The sequence below is a fragment of the Narcine bancroftii genome, chromosome 9 (assembly GCF_036971445.1).
Source record: "Narcine bancroftii isolate sNarBan1 chromosome 9, sNarBan1.hap1, whole genome shotgun sequence".
NCBI classification, from domain to species: Eukaryota; Metazoa; Chordata; class Chondrichthyes; order Torpediniformes; family Narcinidae; genus Narcine; species Narcine bancroftii.
In genome coordinates, this window is record NC_091477.1 from 87,590,276 (window position 1) to 87,602,354 (window position 12,079).

General features: G+C 38.7%; 1 protein-coding gene across 1 annotated transcript in view; it reads right to left on the bottom strand.

Moving 5' to 3' along the window:
* dock10 (dedicator of cytokinesis 10) overlaps positions 1 to 12,079 on the bottom strand; it is a 175,742-nt gene that overhangs the window by 40,216 nt on the left and 123,447 nt on the right. The window contains exons 38-43 of the mRNA XM_069896750.1: positions 11,696 to 11,797; positions 10,085 to 10,197; positions 8,384 to 8,499; positions 7,644 to 7,781; positions 894 to 1,076; positions 686 to 796 (exon numbers count right to left, since the gene is read on the bottom strand). Of these exons, the coding sequence (XP_069752851.1) occupies positions 686 to 796; positions 894 to 1,076; positions 7,644 to 7,781; positions 8,384 to 8,499; positions 10,085 to 10,197; positions 11,696 to 11,797 (763 nt within the window). The remainder of the gene's footprint in view (positions 1 to 685; positions 797 to 893; positions 1,077 to 7,643; positions 7,782 to 8,383; positions 8,500 to 10,084; positions 10,198 to 11,695; positions 11,798 to 12,079) is intronic.

Genomic DNA, 12,079 nt, shown 5'->3' on the forward strand with positions numbered 1-12,079 from the left:
ATCGCTGTAAGCACAGTTTGGATACAGTAACTATATACACTATATACATTGGTGATAGATCTGTACTATCACAAAGAGAGATGGACTTTTCATGTTAAAACCCTGCATTAAAACTGTCTTTATGCAAGGTCATGAACTGAAACATCAACTCTCCCTTTGCCTCGACAGATGCTGTTTGACCCGCTGAGTTCCTCTAGATTTTTGCTCCAAGTTATAGCATCTGCTGTCTTTTTTGTGAGCTAGCTTCCCAAAGCCATTTCACACCACAAAAATGAATGAAGTAGCAGTTCCTGCTGTAGATCTTTCCTGGAGCAGGTTCAGCAGGAAGATTCCCCAGCATCATATGTTGGAGAATTACCACATGTTGGCAATTAACCACTCAACTCCATGAGACTTTCAAGCTCAGGCTTTCCACTTATGGAAACTTGATGGCATTAACTGTTCTGTCCTGAGACAATTGTGAGTGTTTTGGAATCAAAGAGCAATAGGTATTTAATTCCAAAGCATACAAGGCATTATCAGAATTTCATCTCTAGTTATAAACTGCAGTAATCTTAAGAGTATATGAAGCATAGTCCCCTCTACACATGTTTGTCCCTTACATTGATTCCACGTACCTAGAGAGTATAAACATTAAATATAATTGAAAGCAGAATTTATAATTGTTTTATGAAAATGTTCTTACTTTCATAGGCTTATCTCCATTTGCAAAATTGTTAATTATTGCGAGTGAGTGCTGGAATCGAGTGCCTCCCATTCCTACATCTGCTATCAGTTGACTAACTGCTTTGATAAGCTGCAAAGGAGATAAGATAACAATTACTGCACTTTGAATTTGTGAAGAAGACAAAAATGTTCAGCTTCATTTATAAATTGAGAGCAGTATCACTAACCTGTAAATGTGATCTGACTATTGATTTTCCTTTTGTAAACTCAAAGTTCTTCCGCATGAAAAGATAAAGCAAGGCACAAGCCTCACTTTGGGTTGAACTTGACCTGTGGTTACAGCATTTTAGGATTTCATAGCAAAAGGTGCCACAAAGTTCTGCTCGGCCTTGGAAGAAAGCTGAAGGAAACTGAGAAGAAGAGGAAATTACTTACTATTACAACAATCAATAATATCACATATATTCAATACAAAATGATTATGAACTACAAAAATTTGAATTGACATTTCTTGTTTTCCATTAAAAAAATTCTTTTCCATTAAAAAAATTCATTCATGAAAGAGAGGAAACAAAACAATTATTATTATAACCATTTTTGTAATGAAGCCAATTATTTATTTATAATGATCCTAATATTGAAATAAATCGGTGACCCATTTTGGAAGATTCATGGATGGTTAAAGACCATTTCTTTTAGCTTTGTAGACCAAATCAAAGGGGTAAACACTTAGGATAAAAGTTTAACCATTGTGAATTGAGAGGAAAATACATTTCATTACACACCACATTGAAATTCTCAACTTCGGAGGAATTCAGATGTGCAGCAACTGAGTGAATTCATGGTTGAATAAAATAGATGTTGAATTTTAAGGGAATTGGACAAGAGAGTGGTTTTGAGGTGTAGAATCAGCCATATTCTTGCGGAAGCAGGCAGGCTTGAGAACCTCTCTGGTCTATTTCTTATAAAGGGTCCTAAAAGGAATTCTATCATACATCAAATTCAGGAACACATTAAACTTAGGAAGTATGAAATTGCTCTACATTTGCTAAAAATGAGATGCTAGAACATTATTCTAAGTATAAAGGATTTAATCAAAATTGAAAGAAACCTCACATTAACAAACATTACAAAAGAAAAGAACAACAGGCATAACAATTGCACACAATACAGGCGTGTTTGCATACCTGCAACCACTTTTATGCATTTTCCATACTATTAATGTCAGTCTATTGTCTTCATCTTGTCCTCCAGCCTGCCTTTCATGGTTATTTTCTATTCCTTTAGCTATTTGAAAAGTATTTGCTCATTGATTACAAGGCAGAAATTTGTTCCCTTGTAAAGTCTTTATGTGAGATACAGTAATGTCCATGCATGGAACTCTGTATCAGACTGTATCTACCAGGGAACCTAATTTCAGGACCATATAACTATAGAACAATTACAATTACAGAAAAACAGGCCTTTCAAGTCTGTGCCAAATTATTATTCTGCCTAGTTCCACTAATTTGCACCCATTTCATATCCCTCCCATCCAGAAACCTGTCCAAATTTGAATTAAATGTTAAAATTGAGCCCGCATTCACCTCTTCAGCTTGTAGCTCACTCTCACCACTCTCTGTATGAAAAAATACCACCTAAACTTATCCTTTTCCTACATCCTCTGATTTATAGCTCATCTACCCTCTGTGAAAAAAGCTTACTTGCATTTACTCTCTCTATACCCATCATAATCTTGTACGCCTCTATCAAATCACCCCTCATTCTTTTATGCTCCAGGGAATAAAGTCCTAACCTGTTAACCTTTCCCTATAACTCAGTTCCTCAAGTCTTGACAAGATCCCAGTAAATCTTTTCTGCACTCTTTCAATTTTATTGATAGGGTTGTGATCTCAGGATTGCTACCCATGGCACATGCTATTGAGGTTAGAAATAGGAGAATAATTCAGTTTAACACGCAGCTAAAGACATGGTGCAAGGGAGGGGGGAGGGGTGCTTCAGGTTTCTGGATCACTGGGCCCTCTTCCAGGGAAGGTGGGACCTGTTCCGATGAGATGTTTTGCATTTTCTAATGCTGCTCTGGTGGGTTTAAATAGATTTGCAGGGGTGGGAACCATAGTTCCAGAAAAGTTAGGGAAAAGATGTGAAAATTGCATGCACCATTAGAAGTCAAAGGGTTGTACATGGTGGAAATTTTCTTAGCTGCATCTATTTCAATGCAAGGAGTATTGTAGGAAAGGTAAATGAGTTTAGAGTGTAGATTGGCATATGGTCATTAGTGAAACTTGGTTGCAGCAGGGACAGGACTGACAGCTCAAGGTTCCAGGCATCTGTTGCTTTAGATGCGATAGAACAGTGGGGATGAAAGGGGGAGGAGTGGCATTGCTTGTCAGGGAAAACAGCTGTGCTCAGGCAGGACAGACCAGAGGGCTTGTCTATTGAGATTATATGGATGGAGCTGAGAAATGGGAAAGGTATGATCACACTCATGAAGGTTGTATTATAAACGGCTTAATAGTCATGTGAAAGGAAATCCTGATGGTTTCTACAGACGTGTTAAAGCAAGGGACAAAATTGCTCCCCTTTAAGATCAGAGTTGTCATCTTTGCATGGAGCCAATGTGATGGGGGAGATTTTAAATGTTTTTTCCCCCCCATCAATATTCACTCAGGAAATGGACACAGTTTCGGGAATGTAAGAAAAATGAGCAGTGAGGTCATGGAATCTATACAGATTAAAGAGGAATAAGTACTTGTTGTCTTAAACCAAATGAGGGTGGATAAATCCCCAGGGATTGACAAGATATTCCCTTGGACCTTGAGGAAAGCTAGTATAGAAATTGGAGGAGTTCTGGCAGAAATATTTAAAATGCCCTTAGCCATGGGTGTGATGCCGGAAGATTGGAGGGTAACTCGCATTGTTCTGTTGTTTAAAAAAGCTTCTAAAAATAACCCTGGAAATTATAGGCCAATGAACCTGACATCAGTAGTAGGTCAATTATTGAAAGGTGCTAAAAGAGATTGGAGATACAATTATTTGGATAGCCAGAAACTGATTAGGGATAGTCAACATAGCTTTGTGCATGACAGGTTGTGTTTACCAATCTTGAAGTGTTTTTTGAGGAGGTTATCAGGAAAGTTGACAAAGAAAAGGCTGTGAATGTTATCTACATGGACTTTGACAAGGCTTTTGACAGGTCCCGCATGGAAGGTTAGTCAGGAAGGTTCAGACACTAGGTATTCATGGTGAAGTATTGAACTGGATTCGACAATGACTGGACGGGAGAAGCCAGAGAGTAGTGGTGGATGATTGCTTCTCAGATTGGAGGCCTGTGATTAGTGTTGTGCCTCAGGGATCAGTGCTGGGACCATTGTTGTTTGTCATCTATATCAACAATCTGGATGATAATGTGGTAAAATGGATCAGTAAATTTGCAGATGACACTAAGATTGTGGACAGCAAAGAAGGCTATCAAAGCTTGTAGAGGGATCTGGACCAACTGGAAAAATGGACTGAAAAATGGCAGATGGAAGTTAATGCAAACAAGTGTGAGTTGTTACATTTTGGAAATAAAAACCAAGAAAGGACATACACAGTAAATGGTAGGGCACTGAGGAGTGCGGTAGAACAGAGAGATTTGGGAATACAGATAAATAATTCCCTGAAAGTGGCAACCCAGGTAAATAGGGTTGTAAAGAGAGCTTTTGGGATTTGGCCTTCATAAATCAAAGTATTGAGTATCGGAGATGGATGTTATGGTAAAGTTGTATAAGACATTGTATAAGGCCAAATTTGGAGTATTGTGTGCAGTTTTCATCACCTACCTACAAGAAAGATATCAATAAGATAGAAAGAGTGCAGAAAAGATTTACTAGGATGTTGCTTGGACGTCAGGAATTGAGTTGCAGGTTAGGACTTTATTCCCTGGAGTGTAGAAAATGAGGGGAGATTTGATTGAGGTATTTAAAAATATGAGGGGGATAGACAGAATAAATGTAGATAGGCTTTTTCCACTGAGGGTAGGTGAGATACAAACCAGAGGACATGGGTTAAGAGTGAAAGGGGCCAAGTTTAGGGGGAACATGAGGAGGAACATCTTCGCACAGACCATGATGGGAGTGTGGACTGAGCTGCCAGCTGAAGTGGTAAATTTTAACATTTATGAAGAATTTGGACGTGGATGGGAGAGGTATGGAGGGCTATGAACTGGGTGCATGTCGGTGGGACTAGGCAAAAACAGATGGTTCAGCATGGACTAGAAGGGATGAAGAGGTCTGTTTCTATGCTGTAATGTTCTATGGTTCTTTCCTGTTGTTGGATGATCAAACTGCACATAATATTCCAAATCTGACTTCACCAATGTCTTGTACAACCTTACCATAACATACCAACTCCTATACTCAATACTTTGATTTATGAAGACCAATGTGCCAAAAGCTCTCTTTATGACCCTATCAACCTGTGATGCCCCTTTCAGGGAATTATGTATCTGTATTCCCAGATCCCTTTGTTCTACCACACTTCTCATTAACCTACCATTTATCATGTATGTTCTACTTTGGTATGTCCTTTAAAATGCAACTTCTCCCACTCATCTGCATTAAATTCTATCTCCATTTTGCAACTCATTTCTCCAGCTGGTCTAGATCCCCCTACAAGCTTTGAAAGCCTTCCTCACTGTCCACTGCCTTCCAATCTTTGTGTCATCTCCAAACTTACTGATTGATTTGATCATGTTATCATCTAGATAAATGATAAATGACAAATAATAATGGACCCAGTACCGATTCTTGAGGCACACCATGAGTCACAGGCCTCCAGTCAGAGAGGAAATCATCCACTACCACTTGCTGGCTTCGCTCATAAAGCTACTATCGAATCCAGTTCACTACCTCACCATGAATACCAAATGATTGAATGCCCCTGACAAACCTCCCATGTGGGACCTTGTCAAAGGCCTTACTGAAGTCCATGTAGATAATGTTCGCAGCCTTTCTGGTAACCTTCTTGAAAAATTCTACACTATTTGTTAAGTGTGACCTATCACTCCCCAAGGCCACGTTGATATCCCTAATCAGTCAGTGGCTATTCAAATATTTGTATATTTGATCTCTGAGAACACCTTCCAATACGTACCTACTACTGACATCAGGCTCATCGGCGTATAATTTCCTGGAATATTTTTGGAGCCTTTTTTAAATAATGTGAGAAGCCCTTCAATCCTCTGGCATCTCACCTGTGGTGAATGACTTTTAAAATCTATCTGCCAGGGACCCTGCAATTTCTGCATGAGCATCCCTCAAGTTCCAAGGGAATACCTTGTCAGGCCCTGGGGATTTATACTTCCTCCTCTTTAATCTGTACATGTTCTATGAGCTTACTGTTTTCACATCCTTAGACTGTGCCAGTTTACTGAGAAAATACAGATGCAAAAAACCCATTTAAGATCTCCCCCATCTCTTCTGGCTCCATACTTGGCCAATTACTCTGATCTTCAAGAGGACCAATTTTGTCCCTTACTATCATATAACTATAGAAACCTTAGCATTTTCCTTCACCTTGTCTGCCAAAGCAACCTCATGTCTTCTTTTAGCCTTCCTGATTTCCCTCTTAATCTTTTTTCCAGCATTGTTATATTCCTCAAATACCTAATTTGTTCATTTTCTGTACCTCCATACACCTCTCTCTTCTTCTTTACCAGATCCCCAATGTCCCTCAAAAACCAAGGTCCCTTTTAATTTTGCTTTAAATTCTTACAGGGTCATACAAACTTGTTCTCTCAAAATGTCACCTTTGAAGACTTACTGAGCACATGTTGCCAGAAAATATCCAATCCGCACTTTCTGGTTCCTTTCTCATTTCTTCTCCAATTTAGAATCTCAACCTGAGGACCAGACCTATCTTTACCCAGAATTATTTTGAAACTAATAGCATTATGATTACTGAATCCAAAATGTTTCCCTGCACATACTCTTGTCACCTGTCCTGTCTCGTTCCCTCATAGGAGATCCAGTATTGCACTCTCTATTTGGCATCTCGATATATTAATTTACAAAATGTTCCTAAACACAATTGACAAACTCTAAGCCATTCACCCCTTTTACAGTATGGGAGTCCCAGACAATATGTAGAAAGTTAAAATCACCTATCACAACTTTGTTTCCTGTAGCTGTCTGCCATCTCCCTGCAGATTTACTTCTCCAATTCTTGCTGACTAGTGGGTGGTCAAAAATTCAAATCCATTAACGTGGTTATTCCTTTCCCATTCCTCAGCTCAACACATCTAGTCTCAGTAGTTGAGCCCTCTGGTCTGTCCTGTCTGAGCACACCTGTGATATTTTCCCTGACAATGCTTGCCACTCCTCTTCCTTTCATCCCTACTGCTCTATCATGTCTGAAACAACAGAACCCCAGAAGAAAAGTTCTAAAGCATACAATGCAGTATTAACTGTTAAGACAGGCTTTAAAGCACTCTGCAATTTCCCAAAATTCAGAAACATTTAACCATAACCATATAACCATTTACGGAAAAATAAACTGATCATCAGCACCAAAGTATCAATGTCCTTTAAATTATCTAGTCCCTTTATAGCTGGTCCTTCAGATTCAATTGTGTGGCCTTGTTCGAGCCCCAAGGCTAACCTGGCACTGGTTCAGTAGGCTGTATCTTTGAGGAAGCATGGGGAAACTGCAGCAAATGTTGCTAAACTCCATGAGTCAACCACTGTTGGAGATCAGTCAAGGAAGCACCAGTGAGGAGCTGCCAGCATGTATCTATGGGAGCCCTAAGCCTGCTGACGTTTAATTGTTATCCAATTTGCATGAAACTGCAGCCATTTCTGAGCAAATTTCTGCTCACTATTACATTTATTCTCAAGTACTGTGAAATTAAAATTTATGATAAATGTGTGATATTTCTCCATCAGATTCATATAGTATTGTGTGAATACTCTGGTATCATCATAATGTCTCTGCACCTTATCAACAAATAAACGGAGAGCTCCAAATACATGTTTCAAAGCAACCACCGACTGATTGACTTGGAGGAAGAGTAAATAAGTGTCAAAGACTTTTTTCATCATGGAATTCTGTCCATCGTCCTGCTCCAGTTGCCTCTGTAAAGTAAGATCAGAGACTAATTGGTGTGTGTTAATGGAAAATGCATAGTTCTCTAGACTATAAATCAGATTGTCTACCGATATCAGTAATACTTGAGCAGATTGGACACTCTTATGAAAGGAAAAGAGAAGATAAAAACAGGGAGGTTTCTTCCACTTGCAAGCGAGACTAAAATGAGGGGACAGAGCCTCAAGTTTCAGGTGACTAAATTTCAGACAGAGACGAGGAAGGAGGAACTGCTTCTCTGAGAGAGTGGTGAATCTCTGGAACCATCTACCCAAGGAAGCAGTAGAGACTGCCTCATAGAATGCACTTAAGATAGATTGATTTTTGAAAAAAAAAATAGGGGAATTAAGAGTTACGGGTCCATGGCCAGATCTTATCAAATAAAGAGCATGTTAGACAAGCCAGATGCCCTATTCTTGCTCCTCTCATGAAACACAATTTGCCATATCTTTAGCTTGAAATAATTTTCATTTAAGAGGAAAACATATATCATGTGCAATATATAATTAAAGGCTGTAGATCCATATAAACATGAACTTTCTTAAGTATATATTTTCAAAGCATCTGTAGGGCATCAACATGTCATCAATACCTGATAGTTCTGAGTGAAAAGACAGATAATTTCAAGCACTGTGATGGAGACTTCTGTTGCAATATTTGCTTCCACATCTATTAGATGCATGGTATCTGTCTCAGTTGGAGCACCATCTAAATAAATAGAAGATCAAAGGTAATTATTGTGTGGATGCAAAGTCAGTATTTTTTTTATGATGTGTGTAAATTCTTAAAGTAATTTATTGGACTAATTCTGAAAACGTGTCCTCCCCAGCAAGAGTGAACTGGGAACATTGGCTCACAGAGCCACTTGCATAATAAAACATCAAATTCAAAATAAATCACAGTCCACGTTTTCTGGTCAATGCTTAAAGTGCTGTTCAGAGCCTGATGGAACATTCCCGCGATGGGAATGACATACTTCAGCTCATATACATTACAAAACAAAGCATTAACTTTTAATCACGGACATAATATGATAAATGCAAACAAGAGACAAATCAAACTTTCTCAGCTACTTACTTGGGGAGACTATTTCAATTGTAATTCCACTTGAAAGACCATATCAATTTTGCATCATTTTGAGGTTCAAATCTCACATACAAACTTCCATAATTTTTTGCTTGTGTTTGCTTTTCATTCCCCAGGATAATCCTAGCCCAGTATTAGGATAGAACTGCAACCATATACTGGTCTACAAAATGCATGGTCTCGTTTACAGTAATACAGTAAAAATCCAGATGCCAGAAATCCAGACCACCTGAGAATCTGGATTCTCAAACTTTTAAAATTTAGAGGGTTTTTGTGTGTGTGCTTGCATAAGTGCCACAGGTGCACAGCGGCAACAAGCCAGCAACCATGCTTAATGTATGTCATCTTTAACACAAAAACATTCATTTATCTGCTGTATTTTTCATTTATAATGTTCATTTTTAAACATAATTTCAAGCATTACACATTTTTTTGTAGTAAAAAAATGTTTGTCAAGTTTCATGAAAACTGCTAGTTTTGATAAATGAAGCATGTTTTATTTGCTAATGAATAAATGATTAAAATTTACCTCCTCATCTTTATTCTGCTTAAATTTGAATTTTTTAAATACTGCTCGAGAATTCAGAAAAATCTGAAAATCCAGACCGAGCCAATTCCCAAGCAGTTCAGATTTTAGGACTTTCTCTCTAATCTAAAACACCTGCTTATTTAGCTATGCCTATTGACATCTTCACAATATTGCCAAAATTTTATCCTCATTTAAAGTCACGGTCATCTGACACAGAGCACAGGCCTTTTATCCCACCTTGTTAAAGTATCTATCTTTTCTCAACTAATTTTCAAGCCCAATACCTACTATGATTTGGCCATTCAAGTTCTTGACCAGATATTTCATAAATGTTGTGAGTATTGAGTTATTTGTGAAGTGACGGTCATTATTTGGTACTCTAAAGTAAAATATATACAAAGACAACATAGTGTTAAACTATAGATGTTAGAACTTGGAGATAAAACTGAATAATCAGGCCAGGTTGAATCTGTGGAAAGAGAAATGTGGTTCATCTTCCATGAAGAATGGAAGGTTAAATAATTTGAAATATTAACTCTGTTTTTCTTTCCACCTGCCTGACCTATTTCACCATTTTTGGTTTTTATTATTCATACATAATTTGCATTTTTTTAAAACTTGGCATAAAAGACAGTATTTCACAGAAATAAATAAACTAGAGTTTTTTTAATTACGTACTGGAGGCATCCATCAACTGCAATAACTTTGGATGTGACAGAGCATTTTTTCCACGGATTATAGGCATGGTCTGGGACCTTCCATGCCTGTGGCCATCATGACCTGAATGCATCCTGGGAAATGAAAAGAGATTATCAAAGTTGAACTTGAGTTTTTTTTTCAATAAATACCAACATTTGCCATCATGTTATTTTTCTTATTTGAAATAAGTTAAACTTTATTGCACTAAGATGTTAAAATTAATAGAGCAATAGTCATAGAGCTGTAGAGCACAGAAACTAGCCTTCAACCCATGACATCCATGCCGAACTTGTTACCCATCTTCACTCATCCTAATTGTTTGTATTGGAGCAGTCGTCTTCTATGCCGTGTCTATTTAAGTATCTGTCTAAGGGCCGCTGAAAGGAGTTTATTGTATCTGATTCCGCCATCTTCTCTGAAAATATGCTCCAGTTATCATCCACTCTCTGTGTAAAAGAACTTACCCCTAAGATCCCATTTAAATCTCCAAAAAAACTGTACCTACTTGTTTTTGAGACCCTTGCCATTGGAAAAACTATTTGTCATCCCATAACTAAATTCCTCCAATCCAAGCAATAACCTGGATCACGTAGTATGGTGATCATAACCACACACAATACTCTAATATTTTGGGAATACATGTGTTTTCTTCAGATTAAAGACTTGTTATAGACACTGCAGATGAAGGGTTTAAAATATATGCAAACATTTCAAATGAATTTAAAATGTGAAAGCAAGGTGCTTTGATTATAAAGCAAAATAGCTATAAGTAGGTCAGGATCGTTTTCCAGCAAGATATATGCTACACAAGTTTGTTTCCGGTGACAAAATTTTACAATCACTTCCAGTTCACTCCAATGAGGCCAGCTCAATTGATTATTCTTCTTTGGCTTGGCTTCGCGGATGAAGATTTATGGAGGGGTATGTCCATGTCTGCTGCAGGCTCGTTGGTGACTGACAAGTCCGATGCGGGACAGGCAGGCACGGTTGCAAGGGAAAATTGGTTGGTTAGGGTTGGGTGTTGGGTTTTTCCTCCTTTTTCTTTTGTCAGTGAGGTGGGCTCTGCAGTCTTCTTCAAAGGAGGTTGCTGCCCGCCGAACTGTGAGGCGCCAAGATGCATGGTTGGAGGCGATATCAGCCCACTGGCGGTGGTCAATGTGGCAGGCACCAAGAGAATTCTTTAAGCAGTCTTTGGTGCACCTCTGTCTCAGTGGCCAGTGGAGAGCTCGCCATAGAACATGATCTTGGGAAGGCGATGGTCCTCCATTCTGGAGACGTGACCTACCCAGTGAAGTTGGGTCTTCAGCAGCATGGATTCGATGCTTGCGAACTCTGCCAGCTCGAGTACGATGTTGGTGATGAAGTCATTCCAATGAATGTTGAGGATGGAGTGGAGACAGTGCTGATGGAAGCATTCTAGGAGCCATAGGTGATGCCAGTAGTGGACCCATGATTCGGAGCCGAACAGGAGCATGGGTATGACAATGGCTCTGTACATGCTGATCTTTGTGTGTCATGGTCATGGTCAATTGATTATAACAACTAATGATTTCATCAGGAATTATTACAATAAACTAAGGTAGGAATTACCATTGAGAGAGAAGACCAGAACTTTGATGAGTAGGATTAGATCCTTTAAGAGTTCCATTACTCTGGCTGGCTTGAGCAAGTTTGGCCGCAGCAGCTAACTTCCTGATTAAATGAAGCACAATGAGATCAAGGTTGTGCATAACAAGAACAGAACATGGAGACAATACGAGAGAACATAGAACACTACAGCCCTTTGGCCCATGACATTGTATATTTCTTTAAAAAATACAAAACCTTCCCTATCCTGTAACCCTCTATTTTTCTTCTATCTATTTGGATGTCCAAAGGTCAGTTAAATGCACCTAATGTTTCAGCCTCCACCACCATTCCTGGCAAGGCATTCCAGGTGGCCACCAGTCTCTGTGTAAAAAACTTACCCCTGAT